Source organism: Lissotriton helveticus, chromosome 7 (genome assembly GCF_964261635.1).
Source record: "Lissotriton helveticus chromosome 7, aLisHel1.1, whole genome shotgun sequence".
Lineage (NCBI taxonomy): Eukaryota > Metazoa > Chordata > Amphibia > Caudata > Salamandridae > Lissotriton > Lissotriton helveticus.
The window spans coordinates 831,761,148-831,783,279 of NC_136068.1; the positions used below are offsets into that span (position 1 = coordinate 831,761,148).

At 43.2% G+C, this 22,132-nt stretch overlaps 1 protein-coding gene across 1 annotated transcript in view; it reads right to left on the reverse strand.

Moving 5' to 3' along the window:
• ADAMTS2 (ADAM metallopeptidase with thrombospondin type 1 motif 2) overlaps positions 1-22,132 on the reverse strand; it is a 1,744,160-nt gene that overhangs the window by 291,053 nt on the left and 1,430,975 nt on the right. Inside the window, exon 12 of the mRNA XM_078653324.1 lies at positions 6,612-6,787. Coding sequence (XP_078509450.1) covers positions 6,612-6,787 — 176 coding nt within the window. The remainder of the gene's footprint in view (positions 1-6,611; positions 6,788-22,132) is intronic.

The window sequence follows — 22,132 nt, forward strand, 5'->3', positions numbered from 1 at the left end:
GGCGTAGACCAAACAAGCTTTGGCAAAGACAAGAGATAAGCAAACAAGCAGTGGTAGATGCAGAACAAGCAGTGGCAAAGGCAAGCAGCAAGCAAACAAGAGTTGGCAAAGACCAAACAAACATTGTCAAAAACAAGCACATGCAAATAGAAGTGGTGCAAGAAAACAAGCATTGGCCGATATAAGAAGTGTGATGAAACAAGCCTAAGCAGATGCAAGAAATGTAATCAAACAAACATAAGCAAACACAAGAGTTGTAAGAGGCCAAGCACAAGCTAATGCAAGAGACAGATAAAGACAACGTTGAGCACAAACCGAAGGGTGCAGAATTGCTGAAGACCCCGAAGAGGGCAGTCCTGCAGAAGAACCCGAAGAGGGCAGTCCTGCAGAAGACACCGAAGAGAGCAGAACTACAGAAGACCCAGAAGAAGGCAGAATTGCTGAATACCCCAAAGAGGGCAGAACTGCAGCAGAATTGCAGAGGACCTGAAGAGGGCAGTCCTGCAGAAGACCCCGAAGAGGGCAGAACTGCAGAAGACCCAGAGAGGACGGTCCTGCAGAAGACCCCGAAGAGGGCAGTCCTGCAGAAGGCAGTACCAGAAACAAGCGAAGATCGCACCGAATGTAAACAAGCACGAGTACAAGAAACATGAAATGAAAGGAGCAAAGGGCCAATGAACACAGCAAACACTGGCAAGTGCAAGGGATGCACTGAAAACAAGCACAAGCCCGCACAAACCTCGAATGCGACAAACACAAGCAAAGGCAAGTGCCAAAGTAAACGTTCAGCACTACGTGGAGACAAACAATTCAAAAGTAACAAAGGCTAATAGAATAAATGATCCAGAAGTATGAGTAGATGAATGTCGAGGAAGCCTTCCCTCATCAATGAAGCGATTGAAGGACCTGCACTAGTCCAGAAGAGACGCATGAACGAACAAGATGTCAAATGTGCCAGGCATCATCGCGGAAGAACCATCAACCACCTGCAGCTAGCATGCGACTCTAAGGAAAGGGAGCCACGAGTTACGCATAGTGTAGCTGAGTGGTGGCCATTCTGAACTCAAGAAATCAAAGTTTCACTCACTGGCGCATACTGAGATAGTTGCGAAGCTTACCAACCTCAAAGCAAACGACCAGACCAAGGATCTGGGCTGAAGAGAGTCAGCAAAGAAGACGGGAAGCAAAGTGAACAGTTCTGTGCCTGTAATAGATCAGAATCTTCCTCTCTCATGGCGGTGGGAGAAGCAACACAACGGTTCAATCCCTGCATTGAAGTGCCGCCCCCAATGACACAGACTGACACTCGGTGTTTGGGTCTCAAATGGAACCGGTGGCTGGAATCACTGGATGATTTTCTTGAGGCAATTAGTGAGCGAAGAGATAGAAAATGTCTGATACTACTCCTCCAGCTGGTAGGTCATGAGGGCCGACGCTTAATCAGAACATTTCCTGAAAAGGACACAGAGACATACGAAAGACTCCAAGAGAAGCTACGTGCCCACTTCCACGCACAGGCAGACGTGGATCATGATCGCATCGTCTTCAACACAGCACGGCAGGAACCAGGAGAACCGTTGCCGAGATTCATCATCCGGTTGCAAAGTCTGGTATTATGTTGCCGTTTCAATACATTTACGAATGAGGAAGCAGTTCGGCTCCAGATAATCGAAGGCTGTTCAAATTCTAACACGAAGCGCAAGATCCTTCGGGGGCAGTGGTCGCTAAAGGAAATCATCAGAAAGGCCGAAGTTGGAGTGCGGGTCAAAGCAAGATACATATCAAAAGAATTGCACTCGAATGCAAGACACAAAGATACCAGGAAAGAGACATCCCTCATGTCTGGGAATAAAACCCACGAAACAAACAAAATCAGAAAGAGGGAGGGTGAAGGCAGACCAGAGTCAAGACAAAAGGAGAGACAAAGGGACATGAAACACTCCAAACAACAGGAGAGACAAGTGACATGACATACTCTGAGTCAATAACACAAAAGACCAGGATGAGTCAGGATTGCGATAGCGGCACTGATACAACCTCAAGGAGTCAGTCAACCTCAAGAAGTTATTCAACATATGGTGCAAACGGTTCTGAAGCAGATGAAGTGTCAAGTGGGACAGATCGCACCAATGGACCAGATGACAGTCTGCCCAACAAACACGCAAGAAAGGCAAACTATAGAAGACTGGACCAGTCACGTCAACACTGGAAATTGGTACACGACCACACACAAGCACCTCCCTGTCTGCCAAATTCTAAAGACGAGTCAGAGGAGACATCAAACAGGAGAACACATCACACCGGTAGCACAGATGTCAGTACACCAAACAAGTGTGAAGAGGAAGCGAACTGCATAAGATGGACTGATTCACTCAGACAATGTAAAGGGGAAGACAAACGCATTCATGACATCCGAGATACTGAAGAAACTGAGAGGAGGTCATTACTATCATGCGAGAGAGGCAGAAATGAAATACCTTGGGATCAAACTCAAGAAACAAGTACGTGGTTATCAAATAACTTCTCCAGTGAATTGACAACGAAGGCACTTCGAGAAAGATACCCGCAGAAACATCTCAAAGATAACTCCGACGTGGAAAGCAGCTCGTCACTGACTACCCATTTCAGAAATCCGCCCGTTAAGACATTCTCAAAGGAACGTTCTCAAAGGAAAGGGACAAAGAACTCCTCTGATTCAGAAAGCATGTCGGTCTGATCCTTCGAGTCGACCGAGTCGTGGTCCCGACAACGGCCATGGCGTCAATCACCCGAACACACCAGAGAACCAAGGGACATTCTTCCCGTCAAGAGCAACATGTCTCACACCAATGTCCCTGAACACTCAATCACTCCACAAGACAACCTGTCATGTCAGTCACGGGTGTATCAAGACATACATAATACACCGTCACCCTGGATGGGGTCAGCGAGGCTGACTCAAAGGGCCTACCAAAGGAAAACAGATATAGTGGACGTTATTAACCAGATGGAAAAGGACCAGTCAGTTGATCTGCAAGGGAAGCCAGACGCGTCAATAGAGACAGGTCATCATCGGATAAGGGGGAAACATACACATACCCAGATGGTCCCAGGGTTCACCAGTCCCAAACGCGAGCGGGAGTGGATGAGACAACCAGAGACAGCAAATCAGTCCCCAAGCCATACCAAGATGATCTCTTCAGATAGTACCTTACCGTCTGGTATCCAGGACTCTGAACAGGAGGACAGTGTTGCCTTCAACCGGACAAGACAAAAAGAAGTAAAAATACATGCGGGTGCTCGGAAGAGAACCAGAACAACATCCCCTCAGAAAAGAGATCGGGCGCCAATCGAACAAGAGTCGCAAAGGAAGACAGAATACCGATATCAAGATGAGCCCTTCACAGTCACCTCAGACACTGAAGGTGAGTGGATCACCCAGAAGCTGAGTGAAAACCACCACGAACCTGAGCATACGCACATCACACGAGACGTCGTGCAAGTGCAAAGATGCACTCTCGTAGTAAAGGATGCTCTCGTCAAGACGACAGAAAGCAACACAACGCAAGCTGAGATGCGTCTCCATAGCTCAAACGTACGGCCCGCGGACCCGTGTGGCTGATCAAGGAACTACAACTATGTTGGACAATAAGTTCATTTCGTTAACAAGGGGGGAGATGTAATGTTGTGATGCAGTCTAGTAGCTGGGAGTGGGCGGAGCTAGGGGGCCAGAGGAAGAGGAGGAGCGGAGACAGGAAAGGGACAGTTAGAGTAGGGACGGGGACCGACCAAGAAGCAAAGAATAAAGCTCTTTGATAAAAATACATAAAGTGTTTGTCGTTATTAAGACAAAGACACAACACTGTCCACTCTTCTCTCTGCCCCATCTGCTTAAACACAGTCTGCTCTACTCTCTGCCCCTTCTGCTTCTGCTGTGCCATCTATACTACCGGCCCCTTCTGTCCACACTATCCTTTCTGCCCCTTCTGCTCATACAATGTCCTCTCTGCGTAGTCTCTTCATACACTGTCCCCATGCCCCCTTTCCCTTCTACTCACACATTGTCCTCTATTCCCTGCCCTCTTTGCTCCCTGCTCATGTCATACACTGCCCGTCCGCTCTGTATTTACACTGCCCGCTGTGCCTCCTACCTCCTCTGCATACACACTGCCTTCTCTACTTCTGACTCTTTTGCTTACACAGTGGCCTCTCTGTACTCTTCCCCCTCTCCTTTTACACAGCCGTTCCAGCCCCATTTGCTCATTCACGGCCATCTCTGCTCATCCTGTGCAGTCCTCCACCCATTCTTAAACCACCCACTCTGCTTCCTTTGTGCACTTACTGCCCTCTTTGCTCTCTCTTACTTAGCTCATACTACTGTTACACACGTGTGGGAACCTGAGCTGAAATATTGCTGGTGCGCGAGATCCAAGACCAAGCACATGTTGGCCCCTGTGCACTTATCCCCCTGTCACATTCCCCTTTTCCAGGAAGCCTCTTCCTTTTCTTGCTGATTCTGCCTTCTATTGCATCCACCTCTTGTCTCCATGCTCTACTCCTCTCCTATCACCTCTCCGCCCCACCCTCTTGCCTTCTATTGCTGGTTCCAAGGGTGTCATGAGCCCTTACACCAGCAAAAAATGTGCTCCCTATCTCACTAGTTTCTAGTGCGCCATCACACCCTGGGTCCCAGTGTTATGCACCTACTCCACTACGAATAGCCGGTTTACCGCCTTTATGTTCATCTCTCACCTGTTTCTGCTGTTTTCTCTTTCCATTCAACCTAGACGTTCAATGCCCAATTGTCATGCAAGTTATTCTCTTTTTACTGTGCTTTTCAATCACAGATCGGAATTGCTGGTTTCAGACCCACGGCACTTTAAGTCCCATATCATTCTTGCTATTATGTAAATGCAGCAGATAGGCTGAGAGGTGGGTCTGCAGAGGAAACGCTCACAGAAAGAAGAAAATAACCCCAACGGCATGCTTGTTCTGCTTGGCAAAGTAGTAGGTGAGGTAGAGTGATAACTGTCCAGCAACCCCAGCCCAGTCCACGCCACCTGAGAAGTGAGGCTTGGGGGCTGGCTACCTTTTCAGCCAAATGGGCGTGGCACACTTCAGTGCAAGTTTAGCCCCTCCCACACACTGTACCGTGCAGCCCCCACGGTGTTCTGTGATACATGCACACACAGGGATGAACAAATGCACGCAAACTATTTGTCATGTCTCTGTGGAACATGCCTCTATCTGTGTCTCCTATGTCTGCGCCATGTGTTTTATTCCCCAGTTTTGCAGTGCTCCATGGAAACCACACAGAAAACCTGTGGCATGAAAAACAGCAGCACTGCACCTTTAGGGAATGTGAAACGGGCACAGAGGGGAGGTGCGGTAAGAGGCAGACCGCACATGAACACTATATAAAGAGATTGTGCATGACTGGCACATTACAGCTAGATCAACTGGCTTCCCTAAGGCTTCTTTCTTTTGGAATTGGGTGCAACCTACTAGCTTCTCTAATAAAGCAGTTTTCTGAGCGCTATGTGATAATACTGGAGTAGCGCATATTGATGGGTGTTCCCTCTGATGATGCTGACATAACTGGCCACATGTCATGTGTAACTCCTTCAGAACATTCTAGCCAGGAGCACACTGCATTCAGGGGCTTGCAGTTTTAAGATTGTAAATGCTAAGTGCACACCCTGAATATAGGCCTGGGTGGTGAACTTGGCTCCGTTCGCGGAGTTTGCAGAGGTTTTTTGCACTCCGCGGAGCTCGCGGAGTGCAGAAAACTCCACTTTGCGATGTGCCGAGGAGTTTTCTTCCTGCTCCGCGAGCTACGCTCAGGCCTGCCTGATTATCGACCCCAGAATATTGATGACAGCTGCGGCCCATGGAGGGAGTTCCATGGGGCAGAAAGGTGGGGCGGGGGTGCTAAACACCGGAATATGGATAATGTGAGGTAAGTAAAAAATATAATAAAGAAAACGAATTTAGTAGCACCCCCTGCATCACATTTTGAGATGCAGGGCGCGCTACGAAATTCGTTTCATTTATTACATTGATACAGACAATTTTCTGCTCTCTTATTCCTATTGTAGTTCATCTAATAAATTCCTCTTATGTATGTAATATCCAAGAGAACCTGGACCATGCTATACAAAACTTCAATTAAATACATACATAAATAAACAGAATCTACACATGTACACCATTGCTGTGAAGCCACACAGTCGCACAATGACGGCATCAATAGGACCAGGCATTGATATGATAGGCCATCACTAACCAATCACAACATCTCCTGACAAAATCGTTGTGACTTTGAAATATGCACCTTCCTACAAATTCAAAAGTTCTAGTGCAAGCACCTGCCAATATGGCTAATTAACTGTTAAAGTGTTATTGTAATGTATATGGAATTAGTGCCGATAACAAGAAATTATAGCAGTACATGCAAATCAGCACAGCCGTCGTGTAGAAGCTATGGCACAATAATACATTTTAGATATCCCAAAGGAAGAAACAGATTTCAGACAAACAACAACCAGCAGATTAAGAAGGACGTAAGTAGGACGTTTACTGCAAAAATGATGTCACAAACATATTGTTGCTAACAAAGGAGACTTACTAACCATCACTGTGCTCATATGGAAGCCACTGGTGTTTGGAGTTCTGATATTCAAAATGAGGGTCCCACTGTTTGCATTGCTCCTCCCTGAAATCGTCAAGGCCTGTGAGGCAGTCCTGGGTATTGCAAAGCTGGAATTCATAGCCCAGCCCCCCACAGGCACGTCCGCCATTAGCGGGACTGGGGAAAAAACACAAAAAGAAGGGTGAGAAATGTCCAGCTTTATACACAGATGCAGCAAATACCAAGACATAAGAAGTGCCTTCTGCACCATGCAAACTCTTCACTGTATCTTCCCACACCTATGCTACCTTAAGAAGTTGCAGGCCATTTTAACTCTTGTCACATCTGATTGTACTACTATTGACATCAACAAAATTGTGGCATACTAATATCAAGTCTAGAATATCGAGGGACAAAATATGAAAAGGTAAGTGCATACAGGGAAGTTCAGATTAACTATTCCTGAGTCCACATCTACGTACCTTGAAAATATATGTACTGAATATGTACATATGTGTTGATTTAGGTATAGAAAACCTAGACATATCAGTTGATATTTTATTTTCGATATTCTGTCCAATCACTATTGTTGGTTCGATATTCAGAGGGCACACTGTCCTGTCTCAATTAGACAATGCATATTGTACTTAACATGGGATCCACTATTCCCTCTCACAAAACTGTGAAGAATTAAAAACAACAGTGGCAAAACAGTTCTAATACCTTAGCTTAAGTGAACCCATCACACCCGTGCTCCAGTGACTCCACTGGCTCTCCATAACCTAGCGATCCACGGTCAAGGCATTCTGCTTTATACACAGGGCTATCCAAGAAGGGTCTATAACTCATCCAATTTTCCTAAATTTGCAGGGAATATAACACGTTGTTCCAGACTAGCACTTTGGTTTATACACAGGGCTATCCAAGAAGGGTCTATAACTCATCCAATTTCCCTAAATTTGCAGGGAATATAACACGTTGTTCCAGACTAGCACTTTGGTTGGTCATTCCCCTACATGAAACAGTGCATTGGTGAAGTACAGACCTAGCTTTGCCAAACAAAAGATGCAGAATCACACTGATCTAGGAACGTTTGGGCGGCAGATGATTTGGGATAATTTCCAACCAAAAATCAGAATTTATTTTTAATCTATGATGGTAGGCACAGGAATATGAGCAGTCTACCTCATACCACTTCAAGCATGAGTGCAGCAACTCAACTGCAGCAACACAAGAAATCTGTTTCACTAATTAACACACTGAACACCAAAACTCTTTCAACATAGGCCAGAGTCATTACACACATCCATCCACCTGAAGAAAATAATAAAGTAAACTAATATGAAGCTCATGTGATCTAGCCTTCATTCCTCTTCCCTGCACTACTTGATTAAGCGCAGCAAACAATGTCATGATAAGTCAAAGTTTCGGGTGTGGCCCATTACAGACTGTTGGGGATGGGGCACTTTAAGATTCATGATTAATCATCTACTCATTTCTTTGCTTGGATTAATATGTTTTAAATAGCACATTCTGGATTCTACAAAAACATTCCCTGCTAATAATTGGGTATATTTTGTTTACGTTGTCTTCATGTATTTTTCTATTTCTTTATTGAATTTTACCAAACACAAAAAGGACTATTTTTCCATACCTTGCTATTGCACCTATTTTATGTCAATCACCTTTGTCACAATGTGCTCACTCTTTGCTTATTTGTGTTGTCAAAAGAGATAACAATTTCCTGTTGAAACTTAGGAGCTTGTACTATCAGTTTGTTTGGGTCTTAATGTCCCTGTAGTGTAGTTCCTATATTCCCAATAGGCTCTGCGCATTGGAATAATATAAACAGCAGTGTAGACGTAGGACTGAGGTCGACTAGGTCTCTACTGACTATATTAGACTTAATTAGTTTTGCCAGCTAGCACAGAGGTCACTAGAAACGTTCTCGAATAAACAAGGAGGAGTTTAACTTCCCTGGATAGACAAGAAGGGATTAGCTTCTGACAACCATAAAACTTGACAACTTTGCTCCCTCAGAATAAGAGTGTATCTCTAGAGTCGTGTGAAAACAATAGACAGTTATTTCACTCAGTCAATTGTGCATACTTAGTTTCACCAGAGTGCAGAGACGGGCGTTTTCAATAAAAGGTGTTATTTATTGAGCAGTCTTCTTTCTCATGCAAGAGAAATGAATTGCCACAATTGCAATACTTATAGTGAAGTAAAGTGTGTACAGTAAAAGGAGTATTATAAAATAATACTGTAAAAGCATTGATATGGTTTCTTAGACATATGATACTTTAAAATAGATAAAATATATACATACATAAATACATTGACTAACGTACTCAACTGGTGCTTCTAAATACGCCTACCCCGGTGTACCTGACCTAAGCCTAATACGTGGGAAGGAGTAAATAAGTAGCAGTTTAAGTTAAGTTGGTTTTGCCAAGAATCTGAGTCAAGAATTCTCTTTAAGGGTTTAGTCAGCTCCGTGCCTGGGTAATAGAAAGCAGGAGGTCTGGCATCTCTTTCTCAGGACTCGATATCCCAGCAACCCGCAAGGGCGGCTGAAAACACCGGAGCTGGATTTTCTCGGCTGGAGAAAAAGACAGCGTCTCTCTCAGTGCGTCAAAGGGGAGGGGCGGCGTCCGTGGGCTCTCGCATCAGCTGGGCTCTCGGGCAATTAGACAGCCGCTCTGCTCCAAACCACTGTGTGTTTGCTTAAGGCAAAATTGGTATATTTATATTTTTGACGTAAGGTTGGACATAAGACGTCAATAAAGATGTCACTTAGAACAGGCCGTTCTTTCAGTGCTCACAGGAGTTCTAGGACAAATCAAAACAGAAGCTAGGGGTTGCTGGAGGTTTGCTTTGTTTAAAGAACATGTTGTACTCTCTAGGAGTCTGGGGAAGTAGTCTTGCTTAATTTGACTGCGTGGGCTACAACTAAATATGGATATGACTCTTTTGCCTTTATAAGGATATTATTTATTATAGCCATACAAGGGCATAAATTAGGAATATTGAAATAGGGTCCTAGATAGAAATACAACACCCACTCCACGATCTAATGTCCCTCATTACTAAAACTAAGCAATAGTAAACATATAATGGTGCATGTGTTTTCCAACCCACCCCAAAATACATACTTTGCATTTGAAATGGTATAGGGTAAATACACGAAAATGAGTATTGGTACTGTACGCTTTTCAAGCAGTGGTATCATTCAGTTAAAATGTATATATCAGCTGAACGATTTGCGAAAATTACACATGAAATGGCTCTGAATACAGAAAAGAAGGTCGAGACCATTCCATCACATATTAATACAAATGCTGTACATGTGCTAGAGGCTGAGGTAAAATATTGTCTCTAGAGTTCCTAAAAATAGAAGCTCTGTTCTCTAAGAATAGTTTTACTTTAAGCAGAGTACATGTGCCAGAAAAAGGTAAATATTTTGGAAGTGAAAAAAAGAAATTTCGCTCTCAAGGGGAAAAATAGTTCCAATTGTTTTCAGTAGCTTTTGTTTTTCAAAGCTGAAGGCCGAATTCAGAGTTCAGGGAACGCTGTGTGCTTGTTGCTTAAAAAGTTATTCTTTCTGTTCAGGGGAGAACATCATTTCAGACAGACTCGCAAAAAATTGGTCTACGACATCAGGTGAAAGTTCGACCAAGTTTGAAAATGCCGAAACAGTGCATGTGTGAGAATGATTGCTATCATCGATGTCAGGATCACCAATGCTCACAGAAGGTTGTACCTGTGTGATGCTGCTCTCATCTCATACTCCACTGCCACATATTCGTAGTGGTGAAGTCTCAACGAATGACGTCATCAGAATGGGTAGCCGCTGGGGACAACACGATGCATGAGCCGTAACAGGACATAGCAAGGTATCTGTATCCATTGGTACTGCTGATGGTAGTGTAAGACAGACGTCCAACACGCATTCTTCTCCGCATAGCATACATCGAAGCAAAGGTAAGATACAATTTTGCCAGATAGGTCTGAATGAAAGAAACCAGGTCATATTCAGATCTCTTAGCCGGGCTAATCCAAGGACTTCAGTTATGCGGTCCCGGTAGCGCATTGCTAGGATCGTTTCTTCCATCGTTGCTGGAGTCTTGTCTGTGGCAAGGCTTGCCATATCGGAGCAGAAGAATCAAAAATAAAATTCCTGCTACGAGTCCCAAAAGTAGAGGTAGGCCGCCAAAGACAGAATGGACAAAATTGGGAAAAATGCCCAGAACTTTTTCGAAGGGTGTTAACAGGCCCGAAAAAATTGTCTTAAATACATGTGCGATGTCAATGGTATCTGACATGTTTAAAATTTGGCTTAGCATTTCTATGAAATGCACGGGGCAATTAGTTGATAAAAGGAAATGTATCGCTGCCGTTGTCCTTGCAACTTGCAGATCATACGTTTCTTTGGACGAGGTCAAAGGCACAGTTGTCTGTAAAAGAATAGACTTCATTATGCTTAAAGTATCAATTCGAATAGAAGAGATATTCAAATAAGGCCATATTGCCGCCTCCATGTCTGGTGTGCTGTTTGGATACAATACTTGCATACAGCAATTGACCATGGAACTAACGCTTACGAGATAGGCTTTCCCTGGCACCATGCCACAACAGCTGTGGTCATTTATTAGAATATAGATCCCATTAGAAAGCTGTCTAAAGAATGGCTCTATCTGTGTTGCAGGAGTGCCGTGCAGGTGACATGAAAGGTTATTTGAAGACCCTTCGCAGGCTCCATGCAAGTTAATACCTTGACACAGGAGTGTACCGCTTAGTGATTTTTTACAATTTTTACCACTAAGAAATACATCTTTTTTCTTTTCACTGTAAAATGTGTGTGTATAAGGTAATTTCCATGTTGACTTGATGTACCCTTTACCCAACCTTTCATACTGACCCGCTGGTATATACTCTTGGCAATATTTAAATTGGAAAGTTGTTATCGGGATTGTAATTATTCAGTGTATTATCCATTCAAGGACCGGTCTTTCTGACATTGTCAATGGTAATCTCTCAAGTTTTTCAATGTTCAGAATCGTATAGTCTGCTCCTTTTTGTGCCAAACTGATTTGTTTATCAGTAAGGTTAAAGATAGAGAATAATGACGTTGTCTTGATTAAACGCCATGGTACGTAGCCTGAACGCAGATTTTGCAACGTCCAGCCAAGCTGTACAATAGAACGTAATTGGGACTGACCATGTTGTAACATTAGTAAGTCCTGCTCTATTATATCAATAGCAGATGATACGATACTGTCCAGTGAATATATTCTGGAGGACAGAGTCGTTAACCCATTGTCCACAACAGAAAGTGATTTTTCCAAATTAATACGATCAATTTCTCGTATTTTTTCTGCTGTTTCAATTTGCATTACTTTCCAAGCTTCGTTGTATGCAGCGTATATTTCGGCTGCTATGAAACGTTTTTGACGCTGTTTGCGTGGTCCCAGAATGAAATCACGCAAGTCAGCACCGTCTTTAAGTAAAGTCAAGTGTTGCTTAATTTCAGCCAGTGTGGATTTCTGTAGCCATTCGAGGCAGAGTTTCCCTACACTGTATGTTGTAACTATCCCTGGATGTTGTCTCTGGGAGTATCTTGGGTCTGGCCTGGTCATTTTAAACCCTGTATTTTGTTCAGGAATCTATCTTGACAGTTATTTGTGTCTGTGGGCCAGATCAACCATTTCTTCCAATCAGGATTTGTTCTGTTTTGGTATAAAATATGGGATACGTCTATCTCCACATCCGTAGTGCTATTACTATCGGGTATGGGCTTCGGAATAGACGGTTTGTTTAAGTCTTTAATTTTGGCTAGGTCAAGACAGGTAGTCTGTTGAATGGTGTCATTCAAGAATATTATTTGTTCTGGGATCATGCAGGCTCTAAACAATGCTTCTAAACCTTGGACCTGCCATTCTTTTGTACCCCAGATGGTTTTTGTTTCAATGTTGTTTTTCCAGAATTCAAAACCAAATGTAATCATTTTTTCATAAAATGTTTCAGAATATATCAATTTAGTATTTGTCAGCATTGTTTTCATTCTTGTCTTAAACATTTTAAAATAAAACGTTTCTGCATCACGTTTTTGAGCTGCTTTTAGGCGGTGTTGTACAATGTTCCCATTGATTATAATTAAAAAAAATTCTAGGTTGAGCAGATTTATGCAAATAGTGATGACCAAAATGATTGTAGCAATACATTTCTTCATAATTTGATGAACCCTGTAAATAATCATGTTCTTTGAATTTGGCTGACATTACTAAATCTGACATCATATTATTAATATTTTCAAAGTCCCAATCATCAGAAAAAGTATTTGGTGTTACAAAGTCACTTAATGAAACTTGAACTGATGTGGATATTTCAAGAGCTCAATCGGGCCATAAATGTCATAATCCATTTTGTCCCATGCTACCCCACCGGGTATTTGATTGACTGTGATGTTCACTGGTTATAGTTCTCTTTTTGTGATGTGAGAGGATGTGTGAGGCTTTAGGACCAAGCTGATGTTCTGACTTGCTGTGTCCATTGTACTATATGTTCCATCAATGAATTTTCCCAAACATAGAACCATGATTAGTCAAAGCAGGAGGAAAAGTACACCTAACACAATCCAAAATTCAATCCATGGTGAAATCAGATATGTTTCTTTTAGTTGGTGAAAAAGTTCAGTCAATTTTTCCTTGAAACTTTTTGTTGCTGGGGTTTCTTCTTGCTCGCTTGGATCTTCCGAAAAGTCATCGAGAATGATGAAATAGCCAGATGCAGTTCTGTCAATTGTTGGACTTGCTTCCGAATTTTCATTTGCTTTTGGATTTTTCCTTGTTTCTTTAGCATAGTCTAAGGCTACATCGTTGTAGACTGGTGTTTCTTGATGAACTGTTGCAATTTGGGTTTCAAGAGGCATAAGTTCCATGTCTTTGTTGCATAGTCCTTTTTTATTCACTGCAGGTTTATCGAATGTGATTAGTAACTACTTTAATGAGATCACCTCTAGGCTGAGATCATCTAGGGAGCTTTTTAAAACCATTAACTCCCTTTCTGTCCCTAAGTCAGCTAACTCTGTGACTTTTTCCTAACCAAAATAGCTGATATTCACTCTTCATTGGAAATTCCTAACCAAAAATTGAATAGTGAAGCTGATTCCCAGGCTCCTATAGTGCAGCCGGTTGACATGAATATAGATGGGGGACCCAGCTCTACTTCCCTCTTTTGGAAATTTCCCGAGTTATCTTGGGAAGAGCTAAATCGCATCTTAGATGCCACCAAATCCTGTTCCCCCTTGGACCCTTGTCCTTTGAAAATCCTAAAGGCCTGCAGAAGTACCCTACTACCGTCTCTTCTTGAGATCCTAAATAACGCTATCACGGAGGGAATTTTCCCTCAAGTGTGGAAACTTGCTGTGGTCAAACCCCTTTTGAAGAGGGTTTCCCTGAACCCTGAGGTGCTGAAAAACGTTCGGCCGATTTCCTTATTACCAGCACCTGCAAAAATTCTTGAAGCCCACTTAAATCGACATCTGACAGCATTTTTGTAGAGGGAGAATCATTTGGACTCCTCCCAACATGGATTTCGCTCGGCCCATAGCACGGAGACTGCCCTTACGGTCGTAGTAAATAATATTAGATCTGAGGTGGATAAAGGCCAGACCACTCTGTTGGTCTTGCTGGATCTAACAGCAGCCTTTGATACCCTATCCCCCTCTATTCTGGTGGACAGACTGAGGGGGCTAGGGGTCGAAGATAGCGCCCTGAGTCTCCTGTCCTCTTTATTGCACCAGAGACAGCAAAGAGTGAAACTTGGCGACTATATGTCCCCTACTCAGGCAGTGCAATGTGGAGTCCCACAGGGCTCGGCGCTTAGCCCGGTTCTGTTTAACGTTTACGTGATCCCCCTTGCAAAAATAATAAGAGCCTTTGGATATCAGGTGTTATCCTATGCCGACGATACGCAGATCATTGTCTCAACAATTCAGTCGGGGCAAGACTGTGCTGCAAAATTCAAGACCTGCATGGAAGCAGTATCATCATGGATGATAAGGAACTTTCTCAAGCTCAACGGTGAGAAGACTGAGGTTTTGGTCTTTGGTGGGAATCAAGATCTGTGGAGTGAGGAATGGTGGCCTACTTCCCTGGGCCAATGCCCTCGTCCGGCCAAATCCGCCAAGAATTTAGGCGTGACTTTAGACCCTACCCTGTCATTTGACCTACAGGTTAACAAAACGGTTGGCACTTGCTGTACCATCATTCGGACCCTAAAGAAGATAGCCCCTTTCCTGTCCCCTGAGGCGCGTAAACAATCTACGGTCGCCCTTGTATTGTCCAGGATTGACTATTGTAATGCTCTCTATGGGGGTATAAATAAGAAAGCGATCCAAAGACTTCAGGTAACCCAGAATGCGGCCGCCAGGCTAGTTCTGAACCTGCCTAGGCAATCGTCAGCGACGGCGGCTAGAAGAGAACTGCATTGGTTGCCTATTCAGGCGAGAATATCATTTAAGATTCTTTGTTTTGCCCACAGTGTGTTCTTTGGATCAGGCCCGGAAGGGGTTAAATCCCTATTGACACCTTCCACTCCCAGCAGATGCCTTAGATCTGCCTCGAAAAATCTGCTCATGGTTCCGAGGGTTAACAAGGCGAGACGGGGCAGTAGAGCATTTTCCTTGTTGGCCCCTAAACTATGGAATTCGCTTCCGCCGGAAATTGCCAGACAACCATCCCTGACAATTTTTCGCAAACTTATAAAAACATGGCTGTTCTCCCTAGCTTATTAATCCTGATACTTTCAGCGTTTCCACTCTTTTTGATATTCTGCCTCAGGTTATGTCTCTGTCGTTTCCATCTGATAGCGCCTTGATGCCATTTGGGGCTAAGTTCCTTTTGTGCGATACAAATAAGCGTTCATTCATTCATTAGTCTCTCAGTTCAGTTTGAACCTCCTGTATTGTAGCAAATTTTGGTAGTCTGCTATTTCTTGGGAGTCCACTGGGCCTACTACTTATTATTGGCCACATGATTGTGGTTTTACCAGGTCGATGGATACAACTCGGTTCTCCTTTTTACCAGCAAGTGGCGGTAGTACAACTGATCTTGTTCCGCTGACAGCTAAGACAGGTACTGCTTTTCTGTAAGAAGGCCCAAATTCCTTCTTTACCGCGATCTTCTCTCTGACCAGATCCCCAATCTTTGGAATCCAGACAGGTCTTGCTGGGACAGGTGGTTTTTCTTCAGTGGCTGTTGGCTGTTGCTTTAACTTCATGTTGCTCAGGTTTCGTCTTTTTTCATTTAAGTCCTGTAAAACAGCCAAACGGTCTTTGATATCAAAGCATATTTCTTCTACCACTGAAGTGTGACTATCAAGGTCCTGAATGTGCATTCTAGTACCGAACAATAGTTCGTACAGACTGAGACCTTTTAGAGAATTTCTTGGCAGATTATTAAGACTACGTTGGACACTTGTTAAATGTTGGACCCACCCATCACCCGAACCTAATACCCTCGCCGTTATAGATTGCTTTATGTCCCGGTTTTTTCTTTCCACTACCGCATTTCCCTCAGGATGGAAGGGACAAGAGTACCGCAATGCAATGCCCATGCTGTTCATGGCCTCCTTATAAGCCCGAGAGCTAAAAGCAGGACCCTGGTCAGAATGTAGCATGCCAATTGCGTATGTGCCGATAAAGACTCGCAAATCTTTTATAACAGTTCTGGCGTCAGCCGAGCGCTGGTGTCTGTATTTTAAGTGAATCTAGTCTTAAATATTATGGGACGCATTTTTCCTGCTAGATTTTTGCGTATAGATAGCCTTATGCTTTCTATGCTGGGAATACTCCGGTCGGTTCGCGACTGGGATCTCTGTTGCAGTTTGGACAGCCCATTGCAAATTTGTAATGTTGCAGGTGCATCCCCGGCCACCAGTATTCTGATTGTAATTCTTTCTGAGATTCCTTGATTTCTCGGTGCCTTAGACCCAATCCCATGTGTGCGTCTGCTATTAAAAAGACTCTGCTGTTCGTGTTTGGAATTACTCTATCCCCCACTCCAGGGATTTGAGCAAAAGGAACGGAGTTTGCATCAATTATGTATGTATAATTGAGTGGATAGTTCAGAGGTAATGCTGCATAGTCGCCTTTTAAAGACGCTTTTACCGCCAGCATTGTTTCTCCGTCTTTGTGTTTTTTAGAACGCTTTTTTGTGGCTACGGAAGCCGGTTGAGCTGCTTCCGCTGTGGCTCTGTGAGCCAATGAAAACCCTGCAACGTGAACGCCATCACGTTGATGACTCAGTGTATGGATCACATGAGTCTTTCGTAGTTCTTTCTGCAAAAGAACTACTTGTTCCCAGAGCTTTTTATGCTCTATTGTGGCACCTGTGTCATCCTTGTAATCGTTTTGAACCCAGTTTTGCAAGTCATTATTGTAAGACCTGACGCAGTAATGTGAATCGCACACTATTAGTGTGGGGAATTCGCGATCGGCATTTTCAAGCGCCATCTTTAAAGATCTTATTTCAGCTCGCTGAGTTGAGCATTTTCTGAGTGATTCAGTTTTGGTAATTAATGGTCTGAATTTACCAAAGCGCCAGCGACCTTTAACAATCGTGCACGCTGCGTGGTAGGATTTCTTCTCTACATCGTAGTGTTGTGCAAATCTGTTCATGTAGATTACACATGTGTATTGTTCGAGAGGCAGAATTTCGATTGGCAGAGGATATTCTTCTTCATATTCTAGATTTTCTAGTTTTTTTCATTTTTGGGTCAAAATAGTATTTCACGTCTTCTGTAGCAAGAGAATTTCCCCATTGTATCCATTTTGGATCTAGTGCCACAGCAGTCAAATTGCGTGGACTCGTTAATGCCTCAAGGGCTGATTCTGCTGTTAAAACAGTTATCCTTCTGCCTTGGGCTTGGGCTCTTTCTTTTGCTACAGCAGTTTGAACCGCCATTAGAATTTTTTCAGTTGAACTGAATTTCATTTCAGCTTGTGTGTACAAGTGTGATTTGTAAGCTATTGGTACGGTTTCTCCCTCATTAGAGGTCAGGTACGTGAATCCGCATCTTTCTGGGATGACTCGGATTACAAGGTTGCGTATGTTTTCGCGTGGTTGCAATTTTGTTTTAGCTAACATGTCTGTTTGTAATGATCTTAAAATTTCTGTGTGTTTCTGAGTCAAATTGATTGGTTTGAAATCAGGTTTTATTGATTCATAGAGAGGTTTAACCCTCTCTGCATAATTTAGAATGTATGTTCTTCCGAAATTCAGGAAACCTAGTATTGATTGTAAGTTCTTCAGCGTTTTTGGTGCTTGGATTACAGCGCACTTCTCTAAGAAGTTGTCTTCTAGGCTTTTGCCTTCACTTGATAATTCATATCCTAAAAATAGGACAGTTAGATGGGCAATTCGTGACTTTTTAAAGTTGAATTTGTAACCCTCAGCTGAGAACCCAAGTATTATGGTGTTCACTCTTTTCAAGTGAGTATCCAGGTCATCATCTGTGAGATAGATGTCGTCGACATAGGATAATGCCTCATCATCATATATTTGTAGTAACTCTGTTACTCTTGCTGAGAATAATCCTGGGCTATTCTTGAATCCCTGTGGGAGTCGACAGAAGTGTTTTTGCGACCCCATTATTGAGAAAGCGGTCAAATACCTGCTTTCAGGTGCAATGTTTTGACAACAGAATCCATTAGAGATGTCTAATGTCGTTTTATATTTTTTGTGCACGATGTTATTCATTAGTGCTGCACTGTGTGAGTTTTGTACTGAAAAAGTTTTGCAACATGAGTTAAGGTGTCTGTAGTCCAAAACTAGACGATATGAATCGTCTGGCTTGGAGACAGGAAACAAAGGATTGTTCATTTGTGAGGTGCATGTTTCAATCACCCCCTGATATTCAAGTTGATCTAAGATCTCCCTGACTTGCTTTTTAGCTTCTTGTTTAACTGGGTACTGCCTTTGTGCAGTGTGTTGACATTTTAACTGGATTTTGTGAGGAGGAGAGTCCTCATCCCATCCTACATGATTTTTATATAATGCAGGGGCTTGGGCCACTGCCCATTTTCTTGCATATATGGATTTTTTATGAGTTGAAATATGATTTGAGAAGGCAGGCATAATCATTTCTTCGCCATGAGGGCACTCCTTGACAAACTCTGGTGGCCAGTCTTTCTCAGCTAACAGGATGTCATAGCCTTTTGAAAGGTTATCCCAAAAGAGACCCCTTACTTTCCTAGTCTTGTCCCCCTCTATACGTAATGTTATTTCATATATTTTATGAGGTTTGCTAACTCTGGTATCTGCAGTTTCCACTTGAATGTATTAATTCGTGTCCACTGTCTCCAGAAGATTCATCAAGATCTTGCGAGCTATGGTCACTTCTGCTGCGCTGTCTAGCATTGTCTGGGCCCACTCTCTGTTTTTCAGTTGTGTCCTCAGTATCCTCGGCATGTTTTATTATTTTAATACTAGCTACCTTCTTTCTTGGAAATTGTAATTTTTTACTTTGATGAGCAGGTTCCTTGTCTTTGGACTTGACGTGCCCTTCTTTGTGTTCTGACCGTCCTCTTCTTTCCGATTTCTGTGAGGAAGTCTGAAAAGATCGAGAGGGACGTGTATCAATATCTTGATATTTGGCAGGTTTTCTCAATTTATCCCTATCTCTAAGGTTGTATCTTTTCTCAGAGGGCTCCCTCTGGGGAGACTTGTCACCTCGTTCTGGAGATCTATCTCTTCGTTGAGGAGACCTTCCTCTGGGTTGGAATAGTTTTTCTTTGGGACTGTTTATTTCCATCCCAACTCTTTTTTGGAGTGTTTAGATTATTTTTAATGAATGTTTTTTCAGGATTTTCAGTTAGTTGGGGTTTTACTGGTTTCCCACCCAAACTATCTCTACCTAGTTCTTCATAGGATTTTTCTATGATTCTGGCAAGTTCAAAAGGTTGTTCTGCTATATCTGTTTCTTTCAATTTCTGGTGGATCGCCACAGGTGCTGCTTCTCCTTTTATGTTGGCTAACAATAGAGCCGAGACCTGCTTGAAGTCTTTCAGTAATTTCATACCCAGAGTTAAAGCAGGTTCTGGACCGTATTCATTTTGAATCTGTCTTAGCACATCTGGTATTACCGCAATAGACGGAACACCATGTGTTTTTGTGTAAATCGAAGCAAAGACTGTGCCCCAAGTGTCACAGTCCTCCACATGTGGTGCGATCCCCATTGGAAGACAGATAGTCAGAATTCTATGTTTCTCAGTAGGCGTCATATCAGGAAATACTGCCTCTATTTGAGTGATTTTCTGAGCTACCCAGAATGGAATTTGTTCCCGTTTTGTAGGTACTTTACCAAGACATGATTGTATGTTCTGTGGTATAATTTTGTTTGTCTTCCCCTGATGAGGGGTCAGCTGTGGAATGTTGATTGCTGGTTGGACCGTTGAAGTCCGCATTACAAATTGGACTAATTGTCTATCTATTTTAATTAGTATTTTTAGCTGAGCTACAAGTTCCCGGTCTGACATTTTATCAATGTCGGGATGTGGTGTGTAGCTGGCTAGAACCGGCCACGTTGCTCCTGGTCTACCTAGTGGACCGAGCCTGGTGATGTGATTTTGATGTTTTAGGGCGCCTTTAAACCAGAGCAGGTGCTCTTGGTAATTTAGTGGGATTTCAACCTCCTCGAAAGGAGTGTATTCATCCGGAGGTTCCTCTATTTTATAATAGTGGAATTCGTGTGTTACAGCGTTTGCTGCAGGAAAGTTTATCCATGAGTAGAATACCTCTGTCTGCCGATATTCATGGGCCTCTACCACGAATATGACTGTACTACCTCGTGATGTCAGTCCATTTTCTATAAGTTTAATAGTTAATAGTTTTCCTTACATTTACTGGAATGATTATAGCATTCGGGTCATTTTCTTGGAGACTTGTGTCATCCACTAGGAGTTGAGCTGCTATTCTAGCTGCCTCCCTTTCGTCTTCACTTTCTACCATTTTTACTGACAGAAAGTTTTTTTGTTGCAGATCAAGTTTCAAGGGAAACAAAGATTAGGTGCACAATATTTTGGAACACTGAATCCTTCAACGTTGACTAAACCAAAAACTACACATAGAATTCTCCTCCTACTAAGTTCCGGCGGATTTTAACCTTTTACCCACTCCAGACGTCTTTTGGAGTATTTACGGGAAAAAGGGTCTGTGTGAAAAAGCACGACTGAGTTACTTTAGTGTCTTGCGTTAGATTATCGCCTTACCAAACGTTGGGCGCCATGTAGTGTAGTTCCTATATTCCCAATAGGCTCTGCGCATTGGAATAATATAAACAGCAGTGTAGACGTAGGACTGAGGTCGACTAGGTCTCTACTGACTATATTAGACTTAATTAGTTTTGCCAGCTAGCTCAGAGGTCACTAGAAACTTTCTCGAATAAACAAGGAGGAGTTTAACTTCCCTGAATAGACAAGAAGGGATTAGCTTCTGACAAGCTTGACTGGTAAGGCGTGCTGCCTCAACCCACAGCGCCAGGAGATCGCGTTCAGGAGCTCTGGAGCTTCAAATTGATAGCGCATTTCACGAACTCTACAGCGCTAACTATCAAAGATTTTTAAATACCCTGTTTTGTATTTAAGTTGTTTTTGGGTTTAATTTTACCCTGTTTTTAGCCCCACTTACCTGCATCTTAATAGTAAAGCACCGCATTTCGCGGGTCCCTCTCACCCCTTGGCGGCCATCTTAGGGGAAGGTCGTGACGCCAGACGGCGCCATCTTTGTTGCCGCACTAGTGGTCGGACTGACCGCTACCTAGGACGGCCATGCTGACGCGCAGCGTTCGCGCGCAGCGTGAGCATGCCGGAGTCACGCCGGAGTCACGCCAGAGTCCAGCCCGTCTGCGCCCGTCCGCGCACGGACGGGCGCGGGGGCCGGGAACTCTGGCGGTTGCACCACTTACACACGGGATGAAATATATCGATTAAATATGGGATTTTACCCCCTAGATCCAGCTACGATAGCCGTACTGGACGAGTTTTCCATCCGAAACCCATATTCAGGTAGGTCCATATCTGACCTGTATACTTTGAAATTGACTAGCCTAAATATGAGGTCAATGCAATGTCATAATCTTGAGATCTTCACCTTGCTTCAAGATGAAGATATAGACATCTTGACGCTAACCGAGACCTGGCTTGGGGATAATTCCTTACCTGATATTATAGCTGCTGTCCCGTCAGGATATGATATACATTGGCATAATCGTGCTGGGAATGCCCGTGGAGGAGGAGTAGCAATTTTATTTAAAAAACATCTAGTAGTAACTAAAATTTTGGCAGCAACGGTGGACTTGGCTGACATGCTTGCAGTGAAAATTATGTTTGATAACTTGTGTCTAACTATTCTCACTGTTTATCGTCCACCTAACTCCACTCCGGTTTTCAATGACCTTTTTATGACCACCATGTCTGACATATGCTCACGGTATAAAAACATAGTAGTTACGGGAGATTTT